General features: G+C 31.8%; 1 protein-coding gene across 1 annotated transcript; it reads right to left on the bottom strand.

Moving 5' to 3' along the window:
- Window positions 1-1,480: 1,480 nt before the first annotated feature.
- Window positions 1,481-17,441, bottom strand: LOC142644576 (protein NLP2-like). Its single transcript, XM_075819157.1, has 6 exons — window positions 17,382-17,441; window positions 6,907-6,963; window positions 5,928-6,815; window positions 5,089-5,136; window positions 3,968-4,979; window positions 1,481-2,454 (listed from the first exon to the last, which is right to left on the bottom strand). The coding sequence occupies exons 1-6, from the start codon at window positions 17,439-17,441 to the stop codon at window positions 1,571-1,573; spliced, it is 2,949 nt and encodes a 982-aa protein (XP_075675272.1). The 3' UTR covers window positions 1,481-1,570.
- Between the last annotated feature and the right edge of the window lie 382 nt (window positions 17,442-17,823).

Genomic DNA, 17,823 nt, shown 5'->3' with positions numbered 1-17,823 from the left:
AATGCTCAACCATTCATTTTTCAATTAATTTATATGCAGTTATGTAAATGTCTCAATTGTTTCCTTAAAACTCACAACAAACAATAAACCAATATTGTCTTTATTTTATTTTATTTTTTTACCCAAAAAAAAGTTTTAAAAAATGGTTTGAGTTTGAGTTGGGTCGAGGGTCAGGTCGGGTTGACCCGCAAAAACATGGGTCGGGTTACAAGTCAACCTGTTTTTGCTTTTGGTCAAAAAAAGGGAGTTCGGGTTCGGTCAGAAAATTCTGACTCGTTTTGCCGTCTAGTGTTTTTTAAATTGTGAATTTATGTACCAGTGAGTGTACTTGTGTTTCTTTTCTTATTTTTTTAGGAAAAAATTATAGTATCAATGAGAGTTTTCTTCGAATTTGTGGATGTTTTGTGACGGACTATTAAAATAGAGGGTGCTAGATCTCTTCACTCTAGAACATGTGCAAGGGACTCTCTCTCTCTCTCTCTCTCTCTCTAAGCATGTAAGGGATGTATTTTAAAACAATATCTTGACATTTATATAGTATTCTCTACTCAATATAAAACAATCTTTGTTTTCTATCTAATGGCACCGATCAATTAATATAGGACCTTCTTTGCAGATCCTAACTGTATGCGAAGTTTAAAATGTAAATTCATACATTGGATATATCACTTCTCTTTCACATTGTGTGAATCCTACACAACTCTCATGTATAGAACATGCACTTTTCCTGTTCATAATTGTATAGAATTCACAAGTTATAAAATAGAAGATACATAATATACATTCTCTATCTACAAACAAATTAAAGCAAAAAGAAAAAAAAGAAAAGAAAAGAAAGGCAAGTTCCAGATCGGCTTTCCAATTCCCATACCAACTCTCTACCTACTAAAAGACTTCAAGCCATCAACTCTATTTTTTATGTGTTAAGTTATGTTTAACTCTATTTTTTATTCTATGTATACATTTGGATAGCTAAAAAGCAGTGTGTTTTGTGTCTGCGTTCCTTTTTTTTTTTATTTTTTTTAGCCATGATTTTTGACTTTTCTGTGTGAACAGTGCATACCAGTAGATCTCGTGCACTGTTTACAGGACCTACAAACTTTACTTTTCAGCAATTTTTTCATTAAAAATGGGTTTTACGGTACTATTCACACATTTAAAAATTATTTTGCTACAGTATTTTCAGTTTTCAGTAAAATAAGTTGTATCCAAACGGACCCTGATACCAATTTTTTCATAACTACTTACATGATGCATTTAGCATTTGTGGTGAAACCATATGAAAAGTGATGTAATCAAAATTAGTCATCTTATTAGGAAGGTGCAATTTTTTTTGTCCCTAGGGGTTTTTTTGTACAAGCCTGTAGATGAAAAACAATATTTTAATGTAATATAACATGATTCTTGTGAAAGCCAAAATGCTTAAAATGGTCCTAAATAATAACTTCATAAGTTATGATTAATTTATTATTCCGTCTAAAATACCCATTGATCTTCGAACTAAGATCGAATGGCTTAAAAGATAAACATAAAAGTGAACAGAATATTCCTAGCTATGGTTTTTAATTAATTAAGACAGGCCACTGCCACCAAAAGGACTTCCAAGACTTTGATCACAAGCATGCTGAAGTGAGAGTCTGATTGTGTGACTTTGAGATGCTCTAAACATATCCATGCACTCTTGAAGATCAGCATCACATGTCAAAAGCACCCACTCTCTATCATCATCCAAATACTTGATATCAACTCTACTAACATCATCTAAATTGAATCTCCTTGCAATCTCTAGCTGTAGAGCTCCAAAACTCCAATTGGGATGCAAGCTGAACCTGATTTTTTCATCACCAAAGGTAGCTTTAACTCTAAAAGCATCCCCATCTCTTGAATTCTGGCTGCTACTTTCTGGTAAGCAAGATTGAGTTTCAAGACCCGGATGCTCTCCAAATGACTTGAGGCTTTCAACTCTATGAGTAAGGTTTGGTTCCTGTTGAAGATTCAAGGCATGTAGTTCTGCATCACTGCAAGCCCCATGCAAAATCCCACCAAGGTTTTCAGTCATTAAAGTGTCTGCACTACTCAAAGCATTAATGCTAGTGCTATGCTGCTCTTCTCCTGTGGTACAATAGATTCTGGGACTAGAAGTTTGACTGCATGAAGAAGCTGGAGATTTTAAGGGACCAGAACCAAAGCTAAGTAAGCCACTCTCTTGTTTAGAGTGTGGGTGCTTTGAGTCACTCATGTTCAAGGATGAGGAAGGACTGTTTGCCTGCTGTGAACTCAATTCTGGGAAGCTATTATAGAAAGATCCGATTTGAATGGAACCCTCAGCTCCTTGGACTGAATCAATCACAAGCTGGAGTTTCCTCAGAGAGTGACCTACCTTCTTAATCTTTCTAGAAGGCCATCTTGTAATCCCATGTTGCCTGCATATCCTTTTCAGAGTAGTGGGGCACACTGCAATTGAGAGAAGTTGTTGTGAGCGAACTATATTATAGCTTTAGGGTATAAGAGTGTTTTAAAAAACAGCTTAAATTTGCTTACATATAGCTTTTTAAAGTCTCAAATTTTTTAAGGTACCACTGTACTTTTGTCAATTTTCAGTAAATAAGAAGAAAAAAAGCAAATCCAAACGCATATTTAGTGTATATTTGGATATCACTTATTTTGCTAAAAACTGAAAAATTATTACTGAACTACTGTTCACTGTTGAAAACACTATAGCTTTGCCTTAATACACTGTTCATGGGGACATGAATAGTGCAAGAGGTGCTGGTAAAAAAAAAAAGGGCATGAAACGCCATACGTGAGGATGCAATAGCTATCCAAACGGGGCTTTAATTTAATTATTTGATGCCAAGGATTGTGAGCTGCCAATCCTATGATAAAAGATTCTAAGAAAAAGACAATAAATATACAGAAACAAATATAAAGAGAGTGGGCTAAAGGAATCTCATATAACATGAGGTTCATGCTGCAACCTGTGAGCAGCCAAAAATGGTTACTTGTAACCATTGTGAAAAATTTAAGCTTAAAGAAGTAAGTTGCCATCAAAATGAAGCATAAAATAGAAAGTGAGAAGAACTTGTATTATCACTTTTTATATGTCTAATGTCTTATTAATACAATTTGCATAAAATCTACAAATTGGGATGAATAGGTTTCCTGGTTGTTTTCTAAGATACAAAGAAATAAGATATATCCTATATGCTAATAGCAGGCTGCTCAATGCTTAATTAGGAAAGTTTTTTTTTTCTTTTCAATTATATAGACGTATATATAAAGAAATTGAAATATTTTGCTATAGCAATTTTATTTATTTTTCTAACATTTCCAATAGTAAAACTACGCCTAAGTAGGAAATTCGAAAAGAACATAAAAATGATAGTGAAAAGAAAATAATACTCTATTTATTTTAGCATTAATGTTTTCTAAAAAATTGTTCATTTTTCAAAGGGTATTTTCTCGAAAACTATTTCATTTTTCAGTGTTTGGTAACGACCTTAAAAATGAGCTTGAGAATGTTTTGTAGTGTTTGGTATGCAATTTTTTTTTTAATTTATTTCTTGTATAATTTAAAACATGTGTATTATGTAAACCAACTAATGTAATCAATATAAATAAAAAAGTAATGGGTCTCATCCTTGTATGGGTATCTACATAATGTATAATGTATTTGCATAATATATCATCACACTACATAATATATCTGCCAACAAATGCAATTCTCCTAAACAATTATCATTCATTATATATAACAATATTATACCGTAAAGATTGTTCCATGTAAAAGCAATTTAGAGCACTATAGACACTATATTTAAAATTTAGAGCAATTTATTCATATGGTTATTATTGCCCACTTTCTCTCAATAACAAAGGAGCATGTAAATTGGGATAGAAATGAATTTACCTTAAGTCTATACTTGGCAGGTTAATTATCTATTAATGATAATGGATTGTTTCCTACCTCCAATACTTTTAGCAGCATCTTTGAGGCTCCCAGCAAAGTATTGCCTTAGAACTGGCAAGCTGATAGTCTTCTCAGTTTTGGTCCTCCTCTTCTCTCCAGCTTTTCTTCCACCTGAGGACTGTCGGCCACCATAAGAATAAGAATCTCCACCACCCTCAGCACTACCCTTGGACTCAGAACTTTGCTGAAGTTGAGCCCCAAAGTCTGAAAACGCTTGCCCACTTCGCAACTCGACTTGAGTACTATCCCAATGAGTTGTCACCTTGAATTCTTCATTAGATTCTTCTTCCTGATACTCCAAAGAGATAGACACACCTTTGCCTTTTTGCTGTGCCTCCATCATATGAGCAACCCAGGATGACTCTTTTGAACAAGCTTCTTTCAAATTCGTAGTAGTAGAACTAGTTGGTTTCCCATCTGAACCAACAACCACTTCCTTAACTGGGTATAAAATTGCTTCTTCCTCAAGTTCTTTATCAACCACAGCATGTGGACTCCTACAAGCCTGTTGTAACACAATGGACAATGAATTGAGCATTTGCTTTTGTTCTTCAGGATCTTGGCAATCCTTTGGTAGGAAAAACTCCAACACGAAATCAGCTGAGCCGGTATAGATGCTTCGAAGGGGAATTGCCACAGCAGCATGTAGCCCAAACATCCTAGCATGATGAGAGAGAGGATATTCCGTCTTGCTGAAGGCAGTGATATCAGTTGCAAAACATGGTTTTGTTGTAGTGAATGCAGTCCCAACAGTTCCTTCTCCTCGAAACAAATGGTACTCAGAGCAAGCCTCAAGAAACCCCAATACTTCTAGATCAGCAACATAGCAAGCAGTGTCCACAGTTGAAACACAGTGTGCAAAATTCTCATCAGAATGTCTGCATCCACCTTTACCTTGTTGGACACAAGGGGCCCAAGTTAGGGCTAAAGGCAATCTATGTGTCTTGCTAACAGATGTCAAAACCTCTACTATCTCATTCAATTCTGCTTGGTACAACTCATCACAGGCCTGAGGAAAAGAAACTAATTAGCACACCTATAATATCAATTAGAAATGAATATCAAAATTATAGATACTCAAACAAAAGTTATTGTAAAAGGGTAACATATCCTCATACCTTCACAGTAGGAGGGCTGAAGTATTGAGAACTTCTAAGATCCACAGCCTGCAAATTAAAATACAATTGTAAGAAAGAAGTACGTTGCATTGTTTATGGATCACACGTAATAGATGAGTGATTGTACTAGCTAGAAGAATAGAAAGAAAAAAAAAATCCATTATCATCTTAGCCTATAGAAGGAATTTTATTTAAGAAAAAAAAAAAGGAAAGTTCATGCAAAAGGGAATTCATTCAACAAAGTAGCCATGATCAAAGTAGAGGCAAAAAGAGAAGGCATAGCTTAGATATAAATAACAAAAGTTGAGTGATGGAAATGGGGGAGGCACAACACCTAAAAGAATAGACAGCATAAATGGAAAGAGCATAATATCTATAAAGGTGCTTCTAGATTCTCTCACGATGTGGATAACTTTGAATGTTTTTGTCATTTTAAGCTAAGAAAATTTGTCACATAAATTAAGCAATATAGACCAAATTGGAGGGTAAGAGAAATTATCAATGATGGTTTCTACTAGTGCATATAAATGGAAAATGATTAGAATAAAATAAGTGATATTGGATTTAAAAATGTAGATGGTGTATATGTTGGTTGGATACCATCCAATTCTTATTAACTATATTAATGTTTAATAGTAGATTGGTGTTATGGTCTAATAACAAAGAATAATCACATTGAAGAAGAGACAATAGAAGTTCAAATTCTATCATATTTAAAGAAAAAATAACATATTGGCTTAAATTTTATTTTAGCTACATATTTCTTTTGTCAAAATGAATATAATTTTCAATTTTCTTCATGGATAATGTTTAAAAAGATTAAGAAGTAGAAGAAGAACCTCAAGAGCTTGGCAAACATGTTCAAGTTCAGGTCGATAATTGATCTTCTGAGTGGTTGTGACAATCTCAACAACTCCCAAGCAAGTTCCACTACCTCTTTCAAAAACAGGAAGAGCTAGAGAGCCACGAATATCATATTGCTGTGCATAACTAATACGTGGGTACTCATCTCTTTTAAAGAAACGAACATCAGGGGTCCACTCAGGCAACCTTCCCAAGAAAACTCTACCTGGGATCCCAACAGATTCCTCTCTATCTTCCTCAACTGCAAACTGATAAGCCCTTGAAACATTTCTGTAATCTGCAAGGCTTTTGCTATTAGGATCAAAGGAATAAGGCTGGTCATATGTGCTAAGAAAATATCTCTCTCCTTTCCTTATTGGCACCCATATTTGAATAAGCACATTCATGTTCTTTGTACATTCTTTTAAGTATTCAACGGCCAGCACTAATCTCTCTTTCACTGAGGAACAAGGAACAGGATTTTCCCTTGGACCAATCCACCATTTTCTGCCAAGTTCATTGCCATCTACTAGAATGCTTTCTGATTCAGGAAAAGCTCCCTCAGTCTGATCTTCTTGATAGATTTGCTGATGAGGGTTGGAGTCCAGAGAAGGCAAATGGTAATGTGAAGGGTCATTGAGAGCACGAGACGGAGTAGTAGTAGTAGGTAAAGGAGCTGGAGGCAAAAAGTTGAAGCCACCAGTTGAGGTCTCTAACCAGCACCCTTCAGATAAAAGTTCACCCATGAAATCTGATGCCATGGTGTTATTGTCTGAGAAGTTTCCATATGCTGTAGAATTATTTGGTGTAAAGCTACTGTATTCCATGTTGAGCTTCCTTTCGATTTCCATTTCACAAGGAGACTGCGCTAAGAGTTTTGTGCACTGTATATGAAGTTTATAGAGAGCCTGTTATGTATGTCTGTATGTATGTATGTTGAACTGCAGAGAAGATCACGCTTTTACGATCCAATACACGTGAAGATGAAGAAGAAGAAGAGGAACTTCCAGGAAGTACTATAAATCCCTTTGCCTGTATCCAAAAACCAAATCTGTCTGAGTCCCAGAAACATCGTCAACAAAAATTGCGTTTTTTGTGAACTGCAATCACAAATGCATTTCAGAAAAGAAAAAAACCTACTGCAGTTTCATAAAGACTTTTTAAAAGGTTGAAAACATAAAACCTATTATGGTTTTGCTTGAAAATTTGACATGTGAAGGTTTGTTTTCACACGAACCCTCTAAATTGCTTGGTTTTAAAATCTCATGCAGTAGCTTTGAATTCTACTCATGACAATCAAAAACCAAAAGCCAAAAACAAAACATGATCAAGAAAGTAGATTTTATAGGGACACAAAAAAAAAATCATTTTTGAAAACAGACTGAAGTGGTGGTTATATGTATGATGAAGATATGACAGCAAACAAGGAAAGAATTAAGAGAAAGCAACTCACATGATCACTTTGTTGAAACTCTTGTAAATCTTACTTCTTGTGCATGTCCACCACAATTCCTCGCTGGGTTAGAATATCAACAACAAAGAAGAAGTACTATAGCAAATTGTCTCTCTCCCTTGTGAAAGCAAATGAATACTATAGGTTACTTTCCCAGTTCAATTCTGCACTGCTCTTGTTTTTGGAATAGTACAATTGCCTTTGGCTATGTTTGTGCGTGTCTCGAGAATCTACTACTATTTAAGGACCCCAAATAAACATAGGAAAAAAATAATAAAAGCCTAGAGAAAATCTCCTATTTAAGAGGACCCACAAGAAAAAAAAAGTAATTACAAGCACATAGCTTCTCAATTCTCACATATATATATTACATGCCATCCTCATCATCCACCATACGTATAAGGTGCTTGTAAAGTCAACAATCCATGATCTCTGTCATGCTTTCATGAATTTCTTTCTCAATTTTCTTAGTGAGAGAGAGTGTAAGAGAGAGAGAGTGTAAGAGAGAGAGAGAGAGAGAGAGAGATAGAGATTGATATTCAAATATACTACTTCTTTATGATTCTCCGTACGTCCATGTTTTTTTTTTTTGAGCAAACCGTACGTCCATGTTATGTATTTATAAACAGATTTCTTTTCTATGAAAAACTTGATTACAGCCTTGTTGATGTGCGCTATCTGTGTGCCACATGTCTTCACGAGCTAATTTCCTTGCCTTTTTACTTACAAACTGTCAAATGGGTGTAGAATTGCGTACAAGTGCAGGCAACACCGAAAAAAATGAGTCTTACATTACTTAATTAGGTCCATATATAAATTTTTTTTTCCATTTTTATTTTTTCCTTAAGAAATTTGAGGCTCTAGCTAGCCCTAGCCCTAGCCCTAGCCCTCTGATTTTTATTTCATTTTTTTAACATTTTTTTATGTACAACTAGTTTCTAAGAAAATGATTCTTACCTGTTTTATTGGTGGGTCCATTGGCTAAAAATATTCTAAGACAATATCCAAAAATATGCATTTTGTTAACTCTAGGGTTTAACAACAATTAATACAACTATGGTTAGATTGTTGTTTGGGCCTCATTTTTTTGTTAGATATTTGATTGGTGACAATTAACCATCAATAAAAATATTCTAATTAATTTCTAATGCAAACTTTATAGCCGTTTGGGTCCTTAACCATGGTTAATATATATGTTGTGTTGTTGTGTTAGGTTTATTCGTATGTTTCTCTCTTCAAATGGAAAAATTAGATACTTTCTGTAGCCCAAGCTTGCCTGCATATATTATGTATGGTTCTCAAAAACAAAATTAAGTATTTTATATATGTTCATATTTTGATATTTAAACAATGTAGCTAATATGGTACAATTTACATGGTCCGCCTAATAATGGCACATTATTCCTTTGTGTCCAGACTCTAAACTAGGGTTTGTCAAATTTTTGCTAATTTCACTTAAGAGTTTTTTTTTTTATGATTGTAAATTAACCAAGTTTTTTGTAAATAATTCAAGCTCAACTCAAGAAAAATCTTGTTTATATCTATTTATTAGCAAATGAACAAAGTTCATGCCTAAGTGTAGGGTTGAATATTAAACAAGTCAAATTCAAACACAATGTGTTCCCAAACAACTTGTGAATATGAGTCTCAAGATAAGTATAAATAATTATTATACATCTATATGTCCACGCGTATAAAATTATATCTATATAACACCAAGCTAACCCATTGTGATTCACATTTAACTCGTTGAATATTCAGTGTTGAACCAACTCTTTAACAAATTTATTGTTGTGAGCTTATTGGGCAATTGTCCAAATCTTTTGAGCTGTGGATCAATTTATGTCCTTACACTATCAAAATTCCACTTTTTTACAACAAAAAAAAAAAGTTTTTTTAATTTTTTACTTTCTTAGGTAAGGCTTTTTCAAATAATCTTGTTTTCAAAAGGCTAAAAAATAAGTTGTACCAAAAGGCACTGAATATTTTTTCTTTTATTAATGTTTTAGTAATAGTTTTTGTAAGGACTCAAAGAAATGTCCAAGCCCACTTAGAGTAATGGTTCCCAGTTCTTCCAGCCCAATACAATAAATTTGTAAGAGAATGGGCTTCTGAGTCAATTGCAACGCAAAAGAAATTACAAGCTTAGGGGCAGTAGGACTAAAGCGATTAAAATGAATGAAAGAAACGCCAATTCAATATAAATTCTTCCTCGGGGCAGGTCCAAGGATGGATTGCTCATTAACGGTCAAGAAATTGGATTAAGTAATTTTTTTAAAAGTTCATAAGATATCAAATCCTTATTTATAATTTATTCATAATATAGATAATCCATTTTTTAGTAAAAATTTTATATATCTCTAATAATACAAAATTTGTGAACCTAATTTTCAAAAATCTATAAATAAAAATGATTATATTTAGTAATTAACTCAAACAATATAATTTCAAATTTTCAACTATAGTTTATTTATTAGTTATTAATATAGATTTGTGAAGGGGTAAAAAAAATTTATCCATTGTGTTTATTATATATTGAAAAAGAATAAGTTAATTTAATAAATTAAATCATAAACAAGCTCCAATTTTTTCAATAAAAAAAATAAACCAAGCTTGAACATATAATCTATCTAAGTCCGAATTTGGTGAGGATGAAGTGTAAAACCCATGTTTTACACCATCCAATAAAAAATTGTCACATTAGCATTTTACTTAAAATTCAATACATCCTACCACACCTAATAACATTTCTATAAAATCCTGATTTGATTGGATTTATATATGAGTATTAAATTTGATTGGATGTGGTTGTGCCTATTTTTAAATATATGATAAAATGATGTGGCATGTTATTTTACACCACATTCTTACAAAATTTAATCTCAATCTAATTTAGCAATATGTTTGAGCTTAACTCATGTTCAAAATTAAATTAAATAAACAATCTTAAAATTTTAATATATGGCTTAGTTCAACTCATTTATTACTTTAATTTCTTTTAACTAGAAATAACTTAGAGGTAAAATTTAAAATTTCAAACTTTTAGAAAAATTACACAATTTAATGTTTAAGTTTTATAAATTCAAAACTTTAAATAATTTCATAATTGTAATTAGGAGATTTAAATCTTGAAGGTCTTCATTGAAAACAATATGATATATTGGTTAAAATTCTATATTATATAAAAATAAACGGTTAAAATTCATCAATACCTAACCGGCACTAAATCAAATTTATCACTATATCTTAAAATAGTGGTAGCTTATTGCTTAGTGAATATATATATATATATATTAACCTTTAAATGGTACTGTTTATGCAACCCATCCTTAATGGTTTTCCAGCTTCATATGATTCGCAGGAGTGCTTTGGTATGTGAGTCAAAAAGAAGTTTTTATTTTTACTTTGTACAGTACCAAATAAAAAAGGATAAAGTATCCTTGCGAGTCTTCTAGTCCAATGAAAAGTCTTCTAGTCCAATGAAAAGTTTTAACTTTCATTCTAGAATTACAGTAAATTAATAGAAAGTGGCACAGTAATTAAAAATGACTTTCAATATTGGAATCACTTTTACAATACCATCCTTGGTGAGAACATAATTTTATGATATGTATCAGTCAGTGACTCTGAATTACCCAACATAAGTTGGAGTGACTTACAACTCAAACTTTATGAGGATATTTTGGTATTTATCTATGAAAACAATTTGCCTCAATTATTTCTATATATATATATATATATAAAATACAATGATTCGAAATGAAATATTTCTATCTTAATTACATGATATATCCATTTGTGCATAATATACAACTAATTATTATAGCCTAACCTATTGGCCAAGTGGATTAATGGAAGGGATTTAGATTTTAGAATCAAATCTCCAAATATGTTATTTTTTATTTGCCATGATAGATAATTGTTTACCTAATTAAAAAGTTAGAGCTGTTTCAGGTAATGTGATTTATCTTCTAGAATTTACATAATATATGCAAACTCAGCCAAACAACACGAGCAATCAATAGTGACAAGTGTCATTTTAAGAATTAAAGAGTACTAAACACTCAATTTTGCTTCCCACAGTTGTCTTTTGGTTTAAACATTGAGTTGTGAACTGAATTATATAAATATAACTAAGGGTCCGTTTAGATAGAATTTATTACTGAAAATTGAAAATTGAAAATTGAAAATACTGTAACAAAATAATTTTTAAATATGTGAATAGTACCATTTGACCCATTTTTAATAAAAAAATTGCAATGATATTTGTGGGTCTCGTAAACAGTGCACGGTACAATGTTCACACAGAAAAGTCAAAAGTTACGGCTACTGTTCATGAACTGTGCATAAACAGTAGCCGTAACTGACAAATTTGTCGTGCAAAAAAAAAAAAAAAAAAAAGAAGAAGGAAACGTGAAAACGTGAAATGCAGCCAAATTAACGGATACTAAACCTTTATCAGTTATATAAATTGATAATATCTCATAAAATTAATAATTTTTATAGAAACCAACCTGGTTAGGTATTTGATAATTAATTGTTCTAATTTACATAAAAATTTATAAAGCTTATGAAAAAAAATCATTATATAATAGTAACTATTGGAAAGGAAACATAAATATGATACACGTAAATATACCAATTGCATGTACATATATTTATATATATAATCATAAAAATATATAATATAAATTTATATATTCACAGAAAAAGAAGCTGTAGATACTAGTGTAAAGTTATGTATTTTTTTTTTCCATAGATAAATACATTCGTGTACTCAATAGCTCTTAATTTTGCTTTCTACATACGTTTTATTTATAAAAGGACATACTATTTGGTCCAAAGAGAATTGTCTCTAATTTTATGCACTATGTTGTAACTTGTAAGTTAATTTTATTAATCACCAAATTAAATAGCTCACAGAAAATTAAGTAAAAAGAATCCCACCCCCCCCCCCCAAAAAAAAACACAACAACAACAAATTAACCACAAAGTACATAACCAAATTAAGATAAATAATTTGCCACTTCACAAAATTAATTTCGGTCATGTTGGGTGAAACAATTTGTAGCTGCAGCAACAATATATTTCTTCTGACAAATACAAAACTCGCATAATTAACTTTTAATTACTGTCAAAATTAATTAATATCAATTTGAATCAGAATTTTCACCAATGTCTTACATCACTTAAGTCTCACAATTTTGTCACCTCTTGTTTCCTTGTCTTTGAAACTGATGTTAATTTGGATGTTTTGATGTTACATTTGGGTAAATTATAGAATTCTTGTAACTTTCTGTTAATGGAAACTGGATTCGAAGTTTAGTATGTAGTAATTCCAATAATTAACTACATTTGTGTTTCTCTTAATTAGTTACTAAAGAATATGCAAGAATTTATGTCGTCCTCTCTCTAATCACAAATTTAATCTTTGACATATCGTGAAGTTAACCTCTCTAAGCTTAAGCCATGGTTATTGTTATTCCCAGCCATTAAAGAAATAATCTAAATTTTGAGAGTGGGCCACTTTAATTAATTTCTTCTCAGATAAAATTTTGTAGGGTCCATGCATGTTACGTATGTACGTTAGTACGTATTGAATTACCTTTTAAGGTTTAAAAGGATCACGAGCTCCTAAATTACGATTTGCCGCGTCTAACAATGTAATTCCAAATTAATCAAATCAATTACTTTCTTGATTCTTAATAAAATTTATAAAAAAAATTAAAAAAATTGAGTTTCTTAAGATGGTAAATATATAGAGGCTAAATGGGTGAGAAATGGGAATACACTAGCACTAGTCAAATTGATTCAAGGGAACCAAAAAAAAAAAAAAAAGTGATGGGTTCCCTTATTAAGATGACTGGAATTAGCATTAGCAATTTCCCATATTATTTTAATTTTTTTCTTTTCAATCAACTACTTCTCTATTCTTATTCAGAAAATGCCAAATGTGGAATCTTGTTCAGTCATGAATAGAGATTCCAATTAGAGAGAAAGAGTGTGAAAGAGATTTTCATCATGTCTTAGCTAGACTACTCTAATCAGTGCCTCATCAATCCTCATTGCCCAAGTAAAACCGGCAGGCGGCAAGTTTTACACTTGTTGCCTACAAAGTAACACTTTTTTTAAGCATCTGCAAAGTAACACTTACATGAAATACTAACAGGAATTTCTCTATAATACTTACACATAGGGCTAAAAATAAACTGAGTTGCTGATGGGTATGGTCCAAGAAAAAACTTGTTTATGTTTTTTTATTTAGCAAAAGAACTAAGTTCAGATTTAATTTAAGGCTCGACTATTATAAAAGCTAAGTTCAAACATAATAATATTCATTGTGAATAAACTCATGAGTATGAGACGCAATATAACATAGTATAAGTTTATATGTATACATGTATAAAAATATACTTATTTAGATTTGATATTGGATAACTTAAGTTTGTAATTAAATAAGTTCATAATATATCAAATTATTGTTTGTAATTTATTGATAATACCAATAGTTCATTTTATGGTAAAAATTATATATAATATTTTGACTATACAAAGGAAAATGGTTAATCACACATGCGCTATACTCCAAAAAGAGTAGTTATAATTGGGATTGTTTGTAGTTGTTTATAAAATCTAAATTGACCTATTATATGCTCCATGTGAGCCTTATCAAATATAACTAAGTTCACAAAGAAAAGTGTTAATAACATATGTGTTATACCCTAAAATGACTAATTACAATTGAGACTCTTTATAGTTACTTATAAAATCTAAATCGACCTAGTATATGTTTGATACGAGACTTATCATACATAACCACACAAGACCCAAGGAAATTTCCTAACCATATCTTCACTATGCCCTAATTAAATACTAGTCTAGTCTTCTTTTTCTTTTCCATACTTTTATGATTTTGGATTGTTAGTGTAACCCCCAAGGAAAGAACTAGCCACATTTGCATTTATATCCCAATAGAACTAATCAAGTTATCATTAGGGCTCCTCGTAATCACTTATAAACCCAAAATTCATCTAGTAAAAATATTATATGAGACTCAACACACACGTGCACAATATACACTCAAACAACTTTTGGTATCATACAGAGTAGTATTAATAGAATCGTAAAAGTCGGCAATTGAATCATATTTTCTAGTAACTCCCATTACATTGAACAACTTCACAGTGTCCTAAAAACATTGGATAGGACCTAGGAATAATAAAAATTGTAATTACTGTAACATATATGTTAATAAGACTTAGACCCAGAACTATTGGATTAAGTTGAATGCATAGTGCAAATGTTCAATGGTAAGGGTCTATAATAGTTGCATGATTTTAAAGTTTCAACAGTTTTAGGTTCTTGAGTGATCAGTTTTGGTAGGAAAAAGAAAAAAAATTAAAAATTAAAAATGGTAGGCCCAATTACACTTAGGCCAGCAAGTTCTGATCATCATCTAATGTTGATTGCACAAATTCTTGATCAGTATCTTCCACCTAGTTATGGCAAGTAATTAACCCAGTGGCATATATATAAAATAAAACAACTAGACACTCACCAATAAATTATGGTACCTATTTTAATTAAAACTAATAAACACATATATAGTTATTATTTGATGCAAAACATGCATCGAACTAATTATCCCTTTGCTTCATACACGTTCGATTATAATTATTTTAAATAGTAGCAAACCATGATTGTGAGTTGTGTCACTATATAAGTCACATCATTCATCATCAGTAGTAATATAATACACAATCAAGTTTGTGCTATGTGAAAGGGACACAATATTATTCTAACAAATTTGATTAGTCATTGAAAATGAAATATAATGCTAATGTATAATCATACTGTAGATAAGTATAAATATTTAATTCTAGTAATTAAACTTAAACCATAATTTTTTATATATTATATGTTCCTCTCCTACTTTCTTGTATGGTTGACGTAAATTATAAGCGGCGAATTGTTATTCAAAAAATACATGAAATATTTAAATCACCAACCATAACGTTAATAAACAAGTTTCCATACGTGTTTCCTCAGAAATGCTGGTAAAGTTGAAATTATAATCTATTATTCCAAGGTTTAATGTGACCCGTCCACTTGCATCCTCTACATTTGATTATGAACCAACGGTTTCTCCACTCTGACGTTGAGGTCTAGTCAGATGAAGTGAATTTGCAACTCAATGACAAATAGGAACCCTGTGCTTGTGATTTTTCTTCTTTAGTCATTGGTTTTCTTTGGGGTGTAAAATGTAAAGAGACCCTTGTGATATGGGTTATTAAACACATCAATTATGTTACAGAACTGGTTTTTATGGATCATCAAACACATCAATTATGCTACAAAACTGGTTTTTAAAACTCTTGTGGTATTTAAAATAACTCAATTGATCATTCTGTTAGATTTTCATCAATTTATGTTGACGAAAATGACTAAATGAACATGTGTGTTAGGTGGGAATCAAGTACCATGAATGTGTTTAGGCTCCCGTGATGCTCACATGGTCATTTTCAGTCTAATAAAACTGATGAAAATCTAATATTGTGGTGAATTGTGTTAAATATTGCAAGGACTTAAAAAGTAAAATTTGTAAAATCGAGGATGTGTTTGATAATAACATACCGTAGGGAGTCTATTTGCATTTAATCTTTTTTTTTTTCTCCGTTTCTGTTTCATGTTATATCTTAGTTGTAGCTGTAGTATACCGTAATCATCATCAAAAAAAAAAAAAAAAAATATATATATATATATATATATATAACTGAGACCTCATGTAGGAGTACATGAGATCATGCCGAAGTACATGAGATCATGCCATATAGCGCTTTAATTTTGCATTTAGCTTTTTTTTACCTCTTTTTATTAAGTTTTTTTTACTGTTACCCAAAATATCAAATTAACTTATTTTTACTTTACCTCATTAATTGACTAAGTTTACGACACAACTTTCTTTTTTCTTAATGTCTTTTAGCATACCCATTGTTTTAGTATTAAAAACAAAAGCACCAAAAAAAAAAAAAAATGAGGACTAATATAACTAACCCAATAAGGTACTAGAGAGAGATAGAGAGATACAAAAATTTTTTTGATTGTTAAATGAAACGCATTATTTCACAATTACCAAAATAAAAATTTGAGATTGAAAAAGCATTTGTGAGAGAGAGAGAGAGAGAGAGAGAGAGAGAGAGAGAGAGAGAGAGAGAGAGAGAGAGAGAGAGAGGAATCTGAGGGGCCACCACCATCATCATGCTGGCTGGCCTCCCACCACCACGATGCTAGCTGGCCTCCCACCACCTCCAAGCCAGTGAAACCTCTATGGGTTTTTTTTTTTGGGGTTAATTCTTACCATGAACTCATTACTAACAAAATTCTATAACAATTATGCTATAATATATGTATAGCATTCTTAAAAACATCAATAGAATGTGATGTTTATAAGAATTGTAGTAAAAGTGCATTACCTAAACTATGCTAATTTTATTTAATTGGTTAAAAATTAGAGATAATTACAGATTACCCATCTGTGGTTTGCCTTTAATTTGACTTGCCTACCTGTAGTTTCATTTTTGACACTTTACCTACTTGAGGTTATTTCCATTTAATCTCTGTTACCCACCTCTATTAATAAAGAAGGGTAAATAAGTCTTTTTACTCTCATTTTATGTCTCTCTCATCCCAAAAAAAGCAAAAGAAAACAAGATTAAACTAAGAAATAAACCCAGAATTCCTCAAACTAAGAAATAAACCCAGATTTCCTCAAACTAAGAAACCCATCATACAGATGAAACTAATAAATCGACTTGCCCCTTGAGCCAAAAAGCCAATTCAATCTAACTAGCCCCCTGAAATAGAAATATTCAAAGTAAACCCAGCCACATACCCAAAAAAATAAAACCCAGAGAACATACCACTTTTTGGGTATGTTCTTGAGAGTCTGGTAATCAAGCATCATCGACTACCCAACCCCATCTTCGGACTCTCTGACCTTCACCTCATTGTAGAACCTCTTCCCCACTATCGAACCAGTCAAAAACGACATCGGCATCGTCACGGAAAACGATGACGATGTCGTCTGGGAATTAGAGCTTAGCGTCTTAATGTAAATGATGTTGTTGTTGTCATTTTTGTGGGTTTTACCATCGGATGAGAATGTGAAGGTCGAGGAAGATGGGTCCTCGGATTGGGGCTCTTGGGCATTGCCAATGGAAGTGAAGAGACGAGTTTGGATTTGGGATTGGGATGAGAATGTTGTGAAAAATTTTAGGCTTCTTTTGATGGAGTTTAAGGTTTTGATAATCAATGAATTCACCATTGAATTGAGATTTTGTTTTCTGTGCTCTGGGTTTTGTTGGAAATGTGTTTGGGGTTTTGACTATTTTTTACTTCCCAAAAACACTTTTGCATTTATAGAGGAATTTTGCTCTTGG

This window comes from Castanea sativa, chromosome 7 (genome assembly GCF_040712315.1).
Source record: "Castanea sativa cultivar Marrone di Chiusa Pesio chromosome 7, ASM4071231v1".
NCBI lineage: Eukaryota > Viridiplantae > Streptophyta > Magnoliopsida > Fagales > Fagaceae > Castanea > Castanea sativa.
The sequence above is the reverse complement of the archived record's forward strand: the minus strand, read 5'-3'. Positions and strand labels throughout refer to the sequence as shown.